The sequence below is a fragment of the Carassius gibelio genome, chromosome B24, assembly GCF_023724105.1.
Source record: "Carassius gibelio isolate Cgi1373 ecotype wild population from Czech Republic chromosome B24, carGib1.2-hapl.c, whole genome shotgun sequence".
NCBI lineage: Eukaryota > Metazoa > Chordata > Actinopteri > Cypriniformes > Cyprinidae > Carassius > Carassius gibelio.
Window position 1 is genome coordinate 9,368,009 of NC_068419.1, and position 15,317 is coordinate 9,383,325.

General features: G+C 35.2%; 1 protein-coding gene across 1 annotated transcript; it reads right to left on the reverse strand.

The window, feature by feature from the left end:
• Nucleotides 1-6,036: 6,036 nt before the first annotated feature.
• pex2 (peroxisomal biogenesis factor 2) lies at nucleotides 6,037-14,860 on the reverse strand. The gene is made up of 2 exons (XM_052596560.1): nucleotides 14,742-14,860; nucleotides 6,037-8,964 (listed from the first exon to the last, which is right to left on the reverse strand). Exons 1-2 carry the CDS (start codon nucleotides 14,743-14,745, stop codon nucleotides 8,030-8,032), a joined length of 939 nt encoding a protein of 312 aa, XP_052452520.1. The 5' UTR covers nucleotides 14,746-14,860; the 3' UTR covers nucleotides 6,037-8,029.
• Nucleotides 14,861-15,317: the final 457 nt, after the last annotated feature.

Here is a 15,317-nt window from a genome sequence, read left to right on the forward strand (position 1 = left end):
GACATCAGGACAGTAGATTTTTTGTCTCTTTAAAGGCGGGAATTTCAATGGCCAAGGTGAGAAAGTTGTTGACTTTTAAATTGTCCATTTTTTTAATGTGATTGAGAATGTAATTATATTATTTATCATCATCATCATTATATATATATATATATATATATATATATATATATATATATATATATATATATATATATATATATATATATATATATATATATATATATATGTATATATATATATATATGTATATATATATTTTTTTTTTTTTTTTTGAAGTTGAATAAATACATTTCTGCATTATGTGTCCTCCCAGTAATGTGCTGATCCACCCTGTCATCTTGATATTTTATAGTAATATTTACAAAATAATTTAATCATAGCTATATAATCCAGTGTGTGGGAGCTCAGCTAATATACAGTACGCGAGTGTCTACTATTTTTGAGTATTGTAAGGGTTGAAAGGCACTCTATGGTGATACTGACCTATAAGTATAAATAATATATAAACCAGTCTTAAGTCACTTGGGTATATTTGTAGCAATAGCCAAAAATACATTGCATGGGTCAAAATTATAGATTTTTCTTTTATGGCATAAATAATTAGCATATTAAGTAAACCATAAGTTACAAATCATATTTTATGAAAATGTATTGTAAACTTCCTACTGTAAATATATTAAAACTTATTTTTGATTAGTAATATGCATTGCTAAGAACTTCATTTGGAGAACTTCAAAGGTGATTTTCTCAGTATTTAGACTTTTTGCACCCTCAGATTCCAGATTTTCAAATAATTGTATCTCAGCCAAATATTGTCTGATCCTAACAAACCATACATCAAAGGAAAGCTTATTTATATTTGTTGTCCAGGGTCACACACATACACACATATATGATGAATAATGTGTGTGTATATATATATATATATATATATATATATATATATATATATATATATACATACATTTAAATTAAATGACATTAAATAAATGTAAATTTGTGCATTCAGGTTAACAGTTTTTATCTAACATATACTTATGTTTGTGTGTGTGTATAGTTTTGTGAGTTTTGTATATATATTTCACCACACACATCTATAAAATCAGTAGTTTTAGTGGATGACACTTACAAATATCTGCATAATTTTATATCTACATAATAGTTTGTGATGTTGCAGAAAACAAATGGTTCTGTTGTAATTTAGTGTACAGAAATTAATTAGTAAATTAGCTTATGTTCAGCTTATGTTAAGTCAGATTTTTGAACAACCATAAACCCTGTATAGTAGCAAGGAAATAATATTCAGAAGCTTTGTGATGGATTAATAAAAGATTGCATAATACATAATATCTATTTAAAAAAGCCAAATTTAATTGCTGGTTAACACACATAAAGTTAATTCATATTGTTTGTGCCATTTTTGCCCCCCAATCAAGCTGAATTGACCCCATATACTGTAGATCTGTGTGTCAACAACATTTGAAAATTGCCATATATTGCTATTTTGCATAATTGTAAATCTACATATTTGTAATTTGTTCAAGAGGGTCGGCTCACAGATGGTCCTGTTGTAAATTTGTGTGGGATGTTTATTCAAAAAGAAAATACCACACAGATGCCTAAAAACGAAGCATCTGTTTTCAACAAATAAAATGTAATTCAGAAGGAATAATTTTGCCTTTTCAAATGTTTGAGCAGAAAAGATTCTAAATTGCTGCAGAGCCACAGCTGTTGTGAATGCAAAGCAATCAGCTGGGGCATACAGAGGGCAGCCCGTCCTCATACAAGTGCAGTATCACCAGTCTGTTAAAGACAAGTCACGGCTTTCAGACTGAACGATATCTTAGAGTCGACAATGACCTCTGGAAAAACTGGCTTTGGTGGACTGGAGGGAAAAGCAAAGGTGTCTTTCACTGGTGAATAGAAGTGCCCTGGTCTCCAGCGTTAAAATATGAGGAATTTTCTAATATCAGATCACGCATACAAGCTTTGTTTCACACAACCTCCTGAAGCCTCTTTAAAAAAAAAAATAATAACATGCATGAAAATCAATTTCTATTCTTCTCTTGCTGGTCAGAATTTCCAAGTTTGGTTGGGAATTTGCAAACAGAACAAATTCAGTAGCTGAGGTTAATCTTCGCAGACAACCTGGTTCTATGATTTCCAGCTGAAGTTCACAGACAGACACCTTTTGCAATATGGTTTCCATGGGAGCGGGAGGAAATGATTTTCTTGGCCAGCTGCATTGAAATGAACATCTGTATGCTGTAATTTGTCATTACCTTTCAGGTGATTTACACTAGAGGTTTCAGCTTATTTTCAGCAAGCATCTTCTAAACTATTCGCCCTTATTTTTTCTGTCATGTATTGGCTGTCATGTATTTCAATATGCTTTATTCTACACACACACACACACACACACACACACTGTAAACATTAAATTATTCTATTTTTTCATTCATATTTTATTGCCATCAAATCGATCAGTGGCAGTAGACCAAAAAAAGAATTATTTTAAATAAATGCTGTTCTTTCAAACTTTCTATTAATAAAGAGATTCCTGAAAAACATTGTATATTAAAATATAAACTAGTGCAACTGTTTTAAACATAATAATAATTGCACTGTATTTTATGTATCTTCTATTTTATTCTTAACTGTTTCAATACATTTTAAAGAAGTAATAATACTTTTTGTTCACTGCTTTTATTGTCATTTTGTTTCTTACAGTATGCATGTTGTATTAATTTTATGATTATTAACGCACTTTACATAACCATTGTGTATGAAATGTGCTGTATAAATAAAGTTGCTTTATTAATAATAATAATAATAATAATGTGTCTCATTAGACTGATTTGTGGAGGATGAAATGACTGCTGAAAATTGCGCTTTGCCATCACAGGAAGAAATTTAAAATGAATTATTCTAAAATATGTTAAAATAGAAAAGTTCTAAGATGCTGCAATTCAGTCTCTTTATGTTAGCAGATAACACTGTCTGGCAAGAGAAGGTATCATTGTCTCCTGAAACCCTGTAAAATTCCCTCGAAATGGGATGACTGTCATTAGGGCACAAGTTAAACATCTTTAGATAGCTGCACGCTACATTCTTCCATGTGCAAGGTTTCAATCAAACTTGCTATTTGATTATCAAAACTTTCAAAGCACTTTCGATTTGTCTTAAGCCGCAGGAAATTCAAGGGGACATCTGGAAGGATGTCTGCAGATTATTTGCAATTTTGTGTGTAGTAGACATCAATGAGAGGCCTGCTCAGACTTTGGCTGGAACCCACCTCACCTCGGGCTCATTACAGTGCAGACTGGCCCATAATCCCCCTTAATTCCTCGTTGTCGCTCATTCTCTCTTTAAGCCACTCTAGTCCGGCACAGCCAATGAACGGAGGGCCTGTGGAGGCACACAGGTATTGGCTTTTCCTTCCAGGCATGCAGTCTGTCTTTGTAGTTCTCCACAGGAGTCTGCGAGGCTATCACTTACCGTGCCAAACTCATTCCCTCCACCTCAGACGTTACCAGCAGATAATGTCAGTGCAAGACTTGCATTCATTAGCATCGGCCTGGAATTGAGAGGCCCCGTGAGAAAGAGCGGGAAGACATGGCGTTCAGCTTGTCCATTAAAAAGGGGTTTCTTCAACTATAGGCACTTTCATGTCCAAAGGAATGATTTTTATAAAAAATCATGCTTCATTTATTTTTGCTAGTTTTCAAATGCCTTTTATGTTTCAGCATCACACACACACACACACACACACACTCATACATACATACAATGTTATTAAAATTATTGCTAGAAAATCATTAGGAAAATTATTTTGTGTCATTTCAAATTAAAATGTAAAAAAGAAGGAATGTCTCCACACATTTTCAGAGCTTTCTATAAGGGTTCTCTGAAAGTTGTGATCAAAGTTTCTTAATAATGTTCTAAAACATTAAAACAAAAATTAGTGATTAATCGTATCCAAAATCAGTTTTTCTTTACATGCTATATGTATGTTTACTATGTTTATTTATTATGTATAAATACACACACCTACAGTATATTTTTTGAAAATATTTACATGTACATACATTTATATATTTATATTATTATATTTTAAACTATATATAAATATATTTAATTTACAAACAGCATATTTTCTTCAGTATATACATGCATGTGTTTGTATTTATATATACATAATAAATATACACAGTACACGCTCATATATTATGTAAACAAAAACGTTTTTTTTTTTTTTTTTTTTTTTTGGATGTGATTAATCAAGATTAATTGTTTGACAGCACTAATAAAAATTCTATTAATACATCATTAATGGAACATTTTAGTTGGATGTTTGTCTATTCGTTTTTATTAAATGTTACTATTTGTTTCAGAACATTGGGGGGGGAAAAACATTCCCTAAATGTTTGCAAAATGATAAAATGGAATGTCCCTTAATGTTTACCAAAAAAAAACAAAACAAAAAAAAAAAAAAACATGCAAAACATTCTCAGAACATGTAAAGTATGTTTAAAGGAAGCTAAATTTTTCATAGTACATACAATACCAAAAGTGCTTATAGTTGAAGAGAAGACTTTCTGTATTGTGCAGACTTTAAGGTAATACATCAATGTATAGTAAATCAACGCAATTATGTATTTCATAATAATGCTGCAGCCTGCAACATGTTTAAAAGTTTGACTGAAGTGAGAAACTGGGTCAATTACGGCAAGAGACACAGATGGCTGTTTGTTCCACTGGTCAAAAGTGAACCATTTATGTTGAGAAATCAGTGGGTGTCAGGAAATGTATCTTTTTTTGTCTCATCGATTCCCCACATTCCTGGTTTAGAGTGCAAATGCCCTTCCAACAGTGAAGAAACACAGATAATTGGCCACCGTTGACAAGTTTGTCCAGTAGCTGTGTTAGATTTGCTTTTTAACCATGAACATTTAGTTAGGGGTCTAGAGCAACACATGGCAATGAACTGCTTGAAGTATATCTCAATGTTTTATTTGTTTTAATGACTTTTGCCTTGCCCAGACAAGCACACACAAAAACAAAATCCCAAACAGCCACTTATATTAAAACTCAGAAATGAAATAGAGTGTCTTTCAGTACACTATAAGATAGTATTTAATTAAGCAAAGAACAGCTGCAAAGGGCAAGTACTAGTATTATGTAGACTATAGAGCTCTTCAATTCCAAACCTGTTAATCAGAGAACTCAATGCCTGACATCAAAGGATCAAGAATGTGTCGATTGTAATGAGCAGTATCATAAAAAAAGAGGCATGTGGGCAATTGGCAAAGTAAATGGTGTCAAAGTCTACAGATTTTATTGCTGATTGGAGACAGTGCAACCCTGAACGTAAATGAGATTTGGAGAAGATGAAGTGCAAAACAAGGGCTGACTCTTCAGATGATAAAATTATAAACATTCTTTGCATGTAACTCACTATGATGTGTTTGAAATATGTTAAATATTATATACAAAAATATATAGCTATCTGTATCTTCCCTTATTGTAAAACTTTAAATTAATGCTAACCATTAAACAAGTTACAATCAATAAATCAGTAGGGGAATAATAATAAATGTAGAAAAATATCTATCTACATTATGTATAATTAATGGTGAAAATATATTCAGAAAATCCATCAATATAGTTTAACAGAAAGCAAATGTCAAAATCAAATCTTACTGTTGCAAGTACAGAAATATACAATAGTCTATTGTGTCTGGTAGAATAGAGTGTTTTACAAGATTATATTTGGATGCTTTTGAAGTGATTAAACAAATGTATTTTGAAGGGCAGATGTTCCCTGGACCCGATCTATGTGAAAAACAACAGAACCATATGTTATGCATCATGTAAATTGCCAACCATTACCCAACATTTCCAGAAGAGTGGTGGCAAATTCCTTTAATCCTATGAAACAAAACAAAGGGTATAAAACATATGCTATTGCACATTAAATACACACACACACGAAAAAAAAAAAAACAAACAAAAAAAAAAACACCAACAACATAAATCTTTAGGTTTTTATTCAGTTGTCATTTGCACTCAATTTAATTATATTAACCTCTTAAATGAGATAACAATTGTAAAATGTTAACTTAAACCATTGAAGTTAAGTTGGGCCTACATGAATCATTTATGTTGCATTAAAACTGAAAATTAGGCAGTGGATTTCTAGTTCCCAGCATGCTTTGCATAGGGATAGACCAGGAGAATACATGTTGAAATGAAGTGCTGTTTAACGTGTTTTTGGTAAAGGGAAATACATAATACAAATTGTTGTTTAGTTATTTTTGGCATTTTAAAGAGTTTATGTTGATTTTTGGGGTTACCATTATGGTGAAGTATAGACTTTGTGGTTAGCCTATAGGCTAATGTGCTAATGTCATGAGAATGCAATAGTAATCGTGTGCACATTTTAGTACATTGAGGGAACGAATTACTAAATCGTGCTCACAATTTATTTATTTTTTCTTGCATTGTCATGTGCGTGGCTCCGTATAAATATGAGAATTAAACAAAAAAATAAATAAAGGAAATCAGTTTGAGGGCCAGCATGTGATTTACACAGTCTATATTATCAATTTCTACCCTTCACAATAAAACGATCATAAAACATTAACATGCGGGTATAACAGCTATTTACAACCTAAGCACAAGCTGTATTCTTCACCACAATGGTAATCAAAAACACAAACAAACAAGAAACACCCTTTTATGTTGTTTGAACTCTTTTAAATGTTCAAAATAACTAAACATTAAAAACTTAAATTCTAACAGGTCTTTCCATTTTCATAAAAATGCTGAAAACATACGCAACTCTGCACAAAAGCACCAGTCTGAACAGCAACAACACTGGTTGGATCAACAAGAGTGAATTATGTTCAGGGAACATTCACAGAATATGTCAAATGAAATTGGTGTGATCTCATAAAATTAGCATGAATTTTAATATGAATGAATGTCAGTATATTTAACTTAAAGTTCAAATAAATCAGTTTAAATGCATGGAAATGTGCATCATAATTTTATTAATTTAGACCAACGAGCTATTTTTTTTCAGTGTATCTTTTGAACATTGTTAACCTGGTACACAAGTAAACTTGGATAGTTCTGCATATAGTGAGAGCTACACTTAATAACGTCAATGAACCCTAATCAGTGCAGACCGGTATGCCATGTTTCCAATTTTCAGTTCTTTGTCATGGTGAACTTGAGAGCAACGATTACAAAAAAATGACAAAATCTTGCAAACCACTAAGACCCCTCGTGCCCAGAGAAGTGACTGATTGCCTTCACAATGGGCAATTAAAGCAATGTGGTCTAGGGGAACAAAAAAACTGAAGTGTGAGTTTCCAGCAGGTCTGAGTCCATTTGGATGTGTTTGGCCTGAGGCATGGCTCACTGGAGAGAGTTAACAGCAGAATAAATACCCATCTTTGCAGTCATTATTAGGCTTAGAGCATAATATGCCCGAAACTTGCATCGGTCCTGCTATGGTTTGTTACGGTTTACTGGTGTATTAAGAAGGGCCATGGAGATTATGATGGGATGTCTGTCAATCTGCATCCAACCCAACTACCCCCTGGTGCTATCATGGCCTCTCCTTGATCTTGTGCAAATCTCGCCCTTCATAGGGGATGAGGGGAATTGGATCGTGCAGGCAGTTGAGCAAAGGCTTGTTTTGATGTTTATTCATTTGCTCAGCGCTCAATCCAAGAATGCAGAAAAGTGGACCTCTGATACACAGTTTCTATCAAACTTTAATGAGGCTGAATAAATTAGCGACACAAATGATGTTGTTTTAGAATTTTACATCATTAACTTTGTCTCTTTGTACAAAATTCTGCATATTTCATGGCAACAAATGCTCTCGTTTCAGAAGGGGGCACATGCTTTCATCAACCAATTTCTGTGAAAGACTGAAATGTTCAACTTGGTCTCAAGTTCCCCTGGAGTATGTGTACCCCAAGTCAATCAGAAGGTTGTTTGAGGCAAAGTCTCAACTCTGATGCAACTCTGTTCCTACATGAAGCCTGACTGGCTCTATCATTCCAGTCTGGATACCACATTTGGGGCAGGTAAAGCAGATGTCAGCGATCATGTGGCTCTTGAGGCAGTAGTAGCAGAACACGTGTTTGCAGCCGGCTGAATGGGGCATTGTGGGCCACTCCTCGCAGATGGCACACTCAGTCAAGTGGGTCTCATCCGAACCTTCCGTTCCTCTCAGGTCCTTCAGAGGGGAGAACAGAGCAGTGACACTGGCCTTCAGCTTCCACATGTTTATGAGAGGCATCAGGAAGATGAGGAACTCGGCAAAGCCATGCCACAACAGCTCCCGGTTCAAGAATTGGAAGTTGATGTCTCGTGGTCCCTGGGGTCCCCTGAAGACAGGCTGCACACCCAGCAACCTTTCGGTAATTGTTGGATAGGTTCCTCTTTGGAGGAACAGTAGGAAGTTGACCAGGCTGGCCACTTTGGTAAGGGCAGTCAAGATCCTAAGTATCTTGCGAGCCTTCCGTGCATTGGATTCTACAGGGTGGTTGAGGAACAAGCTATGGGAACGTTCTCTTAGCCACTTTTCGCCGACCGTCAGCAGAGCGAACCAGAACTTCTGTGGCCGGCTCATGGGCAGGTACTTATGTCCCGGGATAAGAGCGTTCTTGTACCGGATATTGAGCAGTGATTGGCCCACGGTGGCACTGTTAGAATAGACGGTGAACCTCCACAGAAGGAGCTGGAGAAGGGCCTTGAGTTCTGGTTCAACAGGGGTTAAGAGCCCAGGCTTGAAATGCTGGAAACATTGGGTGAACTGTGACCAAACAAGCTGTTCCAGTGCACCATCCAGTTCAAAAGCATCCAGTTGACTGATTCTCAAAACCCGAGATAATGGGCTTGGGCTGGCCTTGGCGAAAGGCTTGTCACCTCCAGCTCCAGCTACAAGCAGAAGAAGCAAATGGTTATGCATTTTTGCATTTGAGCTGAAATCACTTTTCACATGTAAAACCCGTCCTAAATTCCCTTTTAGCTGTGCAGGGCAGAGGCACAGGAGGTCTTACGCTGTTCCCTCTCGAGATTCAGTCTGAGGACAAATCACATCACAGGAGATTATCCCAACAGCATAGGCTTGGAAAGGCAGTAAACATCCGCTATGTGGAACTACTTTACTTTGACGGCTTTTTATAAGGGATCTAAGAACTGTGACGTTTGGCAATTTTTCATGGAGTGCGTTTGTATCGGGCTGAGTTTATCTCTTTAAACGTGATGGTTAAAAAATGAGAGCCAGGAGCTGCGGTGACCACCTCTCAGCTTAGGACTGGATTTGGACAATATCTGAAATAAATTGGCTTATGAAAATTGCAGAAAGCATCTCCAAATCTTTAAGGAAAGTCTTTTTTCAATACTTCAGGTTCATCTGTGCTTAAAAACTTCACCCATTTAAGAATGAAACTTAAATGGACAATAAAAAAGGATGCAAGATGTTCATGAATCGGTTGAAAAATTATCTGCTTTAAACACATGTTGGAAACTGAAGATACGCTTATTGTATAATCAGTCAAAACTTCCCCTTTTAGGCTGCAGATTATGTTTTGTACGTGTCAAGGTTTACAGACCAGTTCAGTAGTTTCTCAGCTAAGGAAAAAATCCTTCACTGCATGACAGTACTTGGCCAGGTGAGACAAATCATTTCGGCAGGCCACTCTTGGGATACGGCTTTTCCATGTTCTCGTCATAGACTTTTATTGAGCAGTTTACAAGTTATGAATGAATATGTTTTATTTGAGAACATAATATTGACAGCAACCTATCAATAGTAATGTGACTATTGTCAAGGGCCTGTCAATAGTAATGTAATTATGATTTAGAGGATCACACAGATGTTAGCTCGGGCAAGTAACATCTCTTATAGGACTGCTATCAATATCAGGATTACTATTGACATGTTCTCTCAGACTCAAAGTACTTGCCAAATATATAATAACTAGACACTTTTGTCAATGTGCCCTGCCTATAAAAATTAAGCATTTGAAAGTACAGGGCTTTAACTGGAAAGCTGAAAATCCATGCGTCTTATGTAATCGGCCAAATTCGTAATCAATGGCTGTGTTTACCTCTATTGCAATCAGAAGACCTGGCCTACACGGAGCGCAATGATTCATACACGTTTACAGTCCCACTACAGTGCACTCAGAAAAAAAAATCTGTGACAAATAGCCAATGAAAACATGGCCTAGCTGAAACAATAGTATTCTGCATAAACAACTGGAAACAATAAGTATACTGATTTTCTCATTAGCTATATATTTCAACTATATGACCGCTCTGTTATTTATAACCCTACTGCACTTTACAGTTGAATTTTCTAGGAAATGGAGCCCATTTTCAGGCTGCAAAATGGATGGGGAACACGCATATAAGGTTATATCAGCCAAGTCAAGGTCCTGACAAGCAGCCTTAAATGACAAATGCCTGACACCAGCACGGGCTATAAAACATGTTCTCCTGAGGCAGCCCACTGGAGGCTCAGGCTTGCAGTTCTGCAACTGATAAGCTGGGTCACAGAGTCACCTTGGGCTGAGCATTACAAGGCGGTAGGCCGTGATATTCCTGCAGCGACTGGACAATTTGGAATCTGGAGATTTTTAGGAAGCCTGTGGTTACGTGACCTTGCTTTTGACATTTTGTCAGCTTTTGCATCTTTGGGGCAAGTCGGAGAAGACCTTACTTCTGTTTATTTAAACAACAACATACATACATACATACATACATACATACATACATACATACATACATACATACATACATACATATATATATATATATATATATATATATATATATATATATATATATATATATATAATGTTATATTATTATATTTATAAATGTATATTATGTTACATAAGTTTTGGGTAAGTAAGAATGTAAAAAACATTCTGAAAAGTCAAAACACAGTGGATAGTAGTACTGTGAAATATTATTACAATTTGCAACAACCGTTTCTATTTTAATATATATATATATAAAACAATCCTCTGTTTTTTTTCAGCATCATTACTCCAGTCTTCAGCACTGTTGGGAACGTTACTTTAAAAAAGTAATTAGTTATAGTTACTCACTACTTGTTCAAAAAAGTAACCGAGTTAGTAACTGAATTACTCTATAATAAAAGTAACTCGTTACCAGGGAAAGTAACTATTTGCGTTACTGTAAAAAAATGAGTAGAACAGACAGGTGTTCGTACATATCTTTCGATATATACTGCACCATTATTTTTATCCTGTACTTCAAGTATTATCTTTGTAAGAAAAGTGTTTTTGGCCACTAGCTTTGCAGATGTGTGTGTCACACATTACATGTACACATTACATGCACGTTCTTGCCTTTGACCACAATGAATTTGAAGTAGTGCTTATATCTCCACCTTGAAAATGGCAACTTTTCATCGGATTGCTCCTGACTCGCCATCTCTGCTGCTGGCTGCTGCGAATACCTGTGTTTAGCTTTTGCGCACGCGTGTGTGTTTGGCGCCGCTGGCGCGTGTGCTGGCATGTGTAAAAACACTGTCTCTGATTTGCTACCATGAAACACATGACTCTGCCTTAGCCAATCATAATGGCTTATCTCGTTATTAACCCACCTCCACACTCGCTGTGTGAGCCAGGGGTGCGCTCGGATTGCATAGTAAATAAATCAATGCATAGTAATGCACCGCATTTAACGCCCAGTAATGTTAACGGCGTTATAACGATGGGAAAAGTAATTAGTTAGATTACCCCGTTACTGAAAAAATAACGTCGTTACCTAACGCTGTTCTTTTTAACTGCGTTATTCCAAACACTGGTCTTCAGTGTCACATAATCCTTCAGAAATCCAGTCTAATATGCTGATTTGGTGGTATCAATATTGAAAAGATTTTTGTTGATTAATATATTTTTTTTTAAACCATGATACATTGCTTACAGTATTCTTTGATGAATAAAAAGCTAAAGAACAGTATTTTTCATTTTAAATGTATTTTCTGTAAATTATGATCAATTTAATGCGTCCTCAATAAAATTAAGAATTCTTAAAAAAAAAAACTTTTTTTTTACTGACCCCAAACATTCAAAAAGCATATTACATTATATTTGCTGATTAAAATTATACAGTATAAAACTAAAATATATGTATTTGCCAAATATTTCAGTGTCTCTTATAAAAAACGAAATCACATACCAGAAGGGTTTTATTATCCTTTGCTTAAATGTGTCACTTTGTATTTCCAGTGGCAGACGTGGTGTCACTCAGTCAAAAACTTTGCTTGCTTTAATCATTTGAGTGATTAAGGTTACAGAGCTTCTGCACCCTTTTCATCTGGCAGAAGAATTAGCAAGTCTGCTTGTTTTGCATTCAACTGTTAACTCGGTCCCAGAAGTATCTGAATATTATTATGATATTACACTGATGGGTCTGTCAGTTTCTGAATTTTAAAGGTGATGTCATCCTGAAATGGGATTAGGACTGCTAAAATACCCATCCTGTGACCGTTCTAATTGTTCTATGTCTGTATCATAAAATATGAATGTCTGCAAAAGCACTTGGGGTTCAAGGTCTGGTCCTAATGTCTCATCAAACTGCCCCATTTCTCTAATTACCAATGAATCACAAGAACCCCGGTCTAACAAAACTTAACGTCTGAGAAAATAGCAGCTAGGTCTGACACAAAGATATGCTTTGCTAAATCTTGTTTGCACAAAAAGTAAATTATTCAAAAGAATTAATTGATTTTGTGAGTATGAAGGTGGAAGATTTAAAGCCTTAAGTACAGAGTTAGGCAGAAAAAAACTGCTTAAAAACACATGAAACATTTAAAGGCTGAGGCAGCAGGAATGACTGAAGAGAACAGTTAATAAATGAGAAATCTGTGAAGATGCATATTAAGGTGTACAGAGGGCAGTCAGGCTTTGCTGTGTCCACATAAAGGATCTCCGCTTCAATACATTTGTCTTGTAATTTTTCATCACCTTTAAGAGATGATGTATTTGCATAAAACAGCATTTCATCTTTTTATGATAACCATTTTCTTCTATTTAAAAAAAGCAGATTAGAAGCAGCTACAACAAAAACACCATCCTTATTCCATGACACCACATAACAAACCACTGCCCTTAAAATCATGTTTATGTACGAGAATTGTTTTTCTTCTCACCCTCATCCAGATTTGGCTTAGCAAGGGCATGTAATGTAATAATAAAAGCCTCCATGTTTATATGAAGCAGCAGCTTGGTAAACATTTTACCCACAAATGGAAGAAAGACTCCAAGCTCAGTTTCAAACACAGCTGCAAAACGACCCAACAATATAGTCTGCTTTTTACATTTGAATCCATTTAAATTAAACCCTGGCAAAAATCCATAACTTTTTGACCTGGGCTGAGATCATACTGCAACCTGACATCAACTCCATTCATTATGTTAAGTTAGAGCTCAATCAAATCCACAGCAATAAGCTGTCCTAATTCTGTACGATGACGGCATTTCTGATCAATCTAAAACTTAATGCAGAAATTTACACTTTAAAGTCAGTAAAATCCCATCCTATAATGTACTGTGTTAATATGAGTGAATTTCTCATATTGATTTTTTTTCACAGGTGTTTTGCATAGTGATGTGTTTTGGGGTTGAAGGAAATGCCTGTAAACTTAATGAAAATTGAACCAGTAAATGTCTGCTAGGACATTTTCCGTTTTTCTACAGATTTATTTATTTTTTTGTTATGGTGCTTTAATGGTTGCACTTTATTTTATAGCAAGAACGTGCACTTTTGCATGTATTTACAGTGTACTTAGGCCTACCTAAGAAAGTACTGGTAATATAGGGTAACTACATGGGTCAAGATTAGGTTCATGGTAAGTAACTAGTTATTACCTAGTTACCTACTGTAGTTTGACATGACAGTGGTAGCTAATGCCATGTAACCAGTTGGAAAATAAATAAATACATAAAATAAACAAAACGTCATGCCTCCATGCTCTGACAAGCTAATGTTTGTTATTTTATGATGGTCTAACGGGTGTGCACATAGACCTGAATGGGACAAAGTGGTGAAAATGAACAAATTAATAAAAAAAGTAAACAACTATCCCAACTCGGATGAGTCCAAAAATAATTAACTGGGAATGACTGGAAGCAGCAAATGATCTGTGAGCTTGTGGTTTGAGTAGCTGATATAAAATGATCTGAAAACGTGATCAATTATTATATCCTAACAATACATCATAAAGTTGACAAACATTATCATTATCACAGTTGGTAATACATAAAAAAAGATATATATGTATATGTATATGTATATATATATATGTATATATATATATATATATATATATATATATATATATATATATATATATATATATATATATATGTATATGTATATATATATTGTTACTGTATAAACGTGATGAGATCTACTGCAACCTGGTTAATAACAATACTGCTATTGCAAATATAAACAATACAATATTAATATATTAGTTTAATATCGACCACCAACACTGAATTCGTGTATTATTATGCATTGATAACACACACAAATCTAATGTTAGACTGGCTTGGGAAGAAACGACGCTCTGTCCTGCACAAAACTGAATGCAACTTGATACAGAATGTTTTCTCACAATGTCTGGCTAACTGAGATTTGACAAGATCAAATAAATGTAGTATAATTACCCATGATAAGACTGAAAGTCCACGATCGGACTCGGTCGAAACTGTCACGCTTTTCTTCCTTTTTCCGGGTTATCTCTGTTAACCCCTCCTTTAAGCAGATGAGCCAATAGCAAATTGTATTTTCTCTGCACCCCTGATCACATGCATCCAATCGCAATATCTGATTGAGCGAAGCAAACATGAATCCCATCGCTCTGTGCGTGTGGGGGAGGCGTTGCTTCAGGCAAGTCTTCATGCATTGGCGTCTGCCAATAAACCTCCCAATCAAAATCGATAGCGCTGTTCTACAGCAAGTTCTAACCAATCGCTATCAAGCAGGGGCGGGCTCTAATGAGCAGCACGCGTTCAAGGACGGAGGTTGTTTGTAAATTGTAACAGAGGGATAAGGAGAGTAAATAAGTGAAACGCTTACGGCGTATAAATGAGTAAAGCATTTGCTTCAGTTTTACATTTTGTTTTCCTTGAAAAACGTTGTGTAAAATGTGCAACTGTTCTGTTAAATGCTCTCCGCACCTGCACAGTTCACGTAATATCATCAGCTAAGAAATGACCTTAGTTATATATAGTGTGTATGTG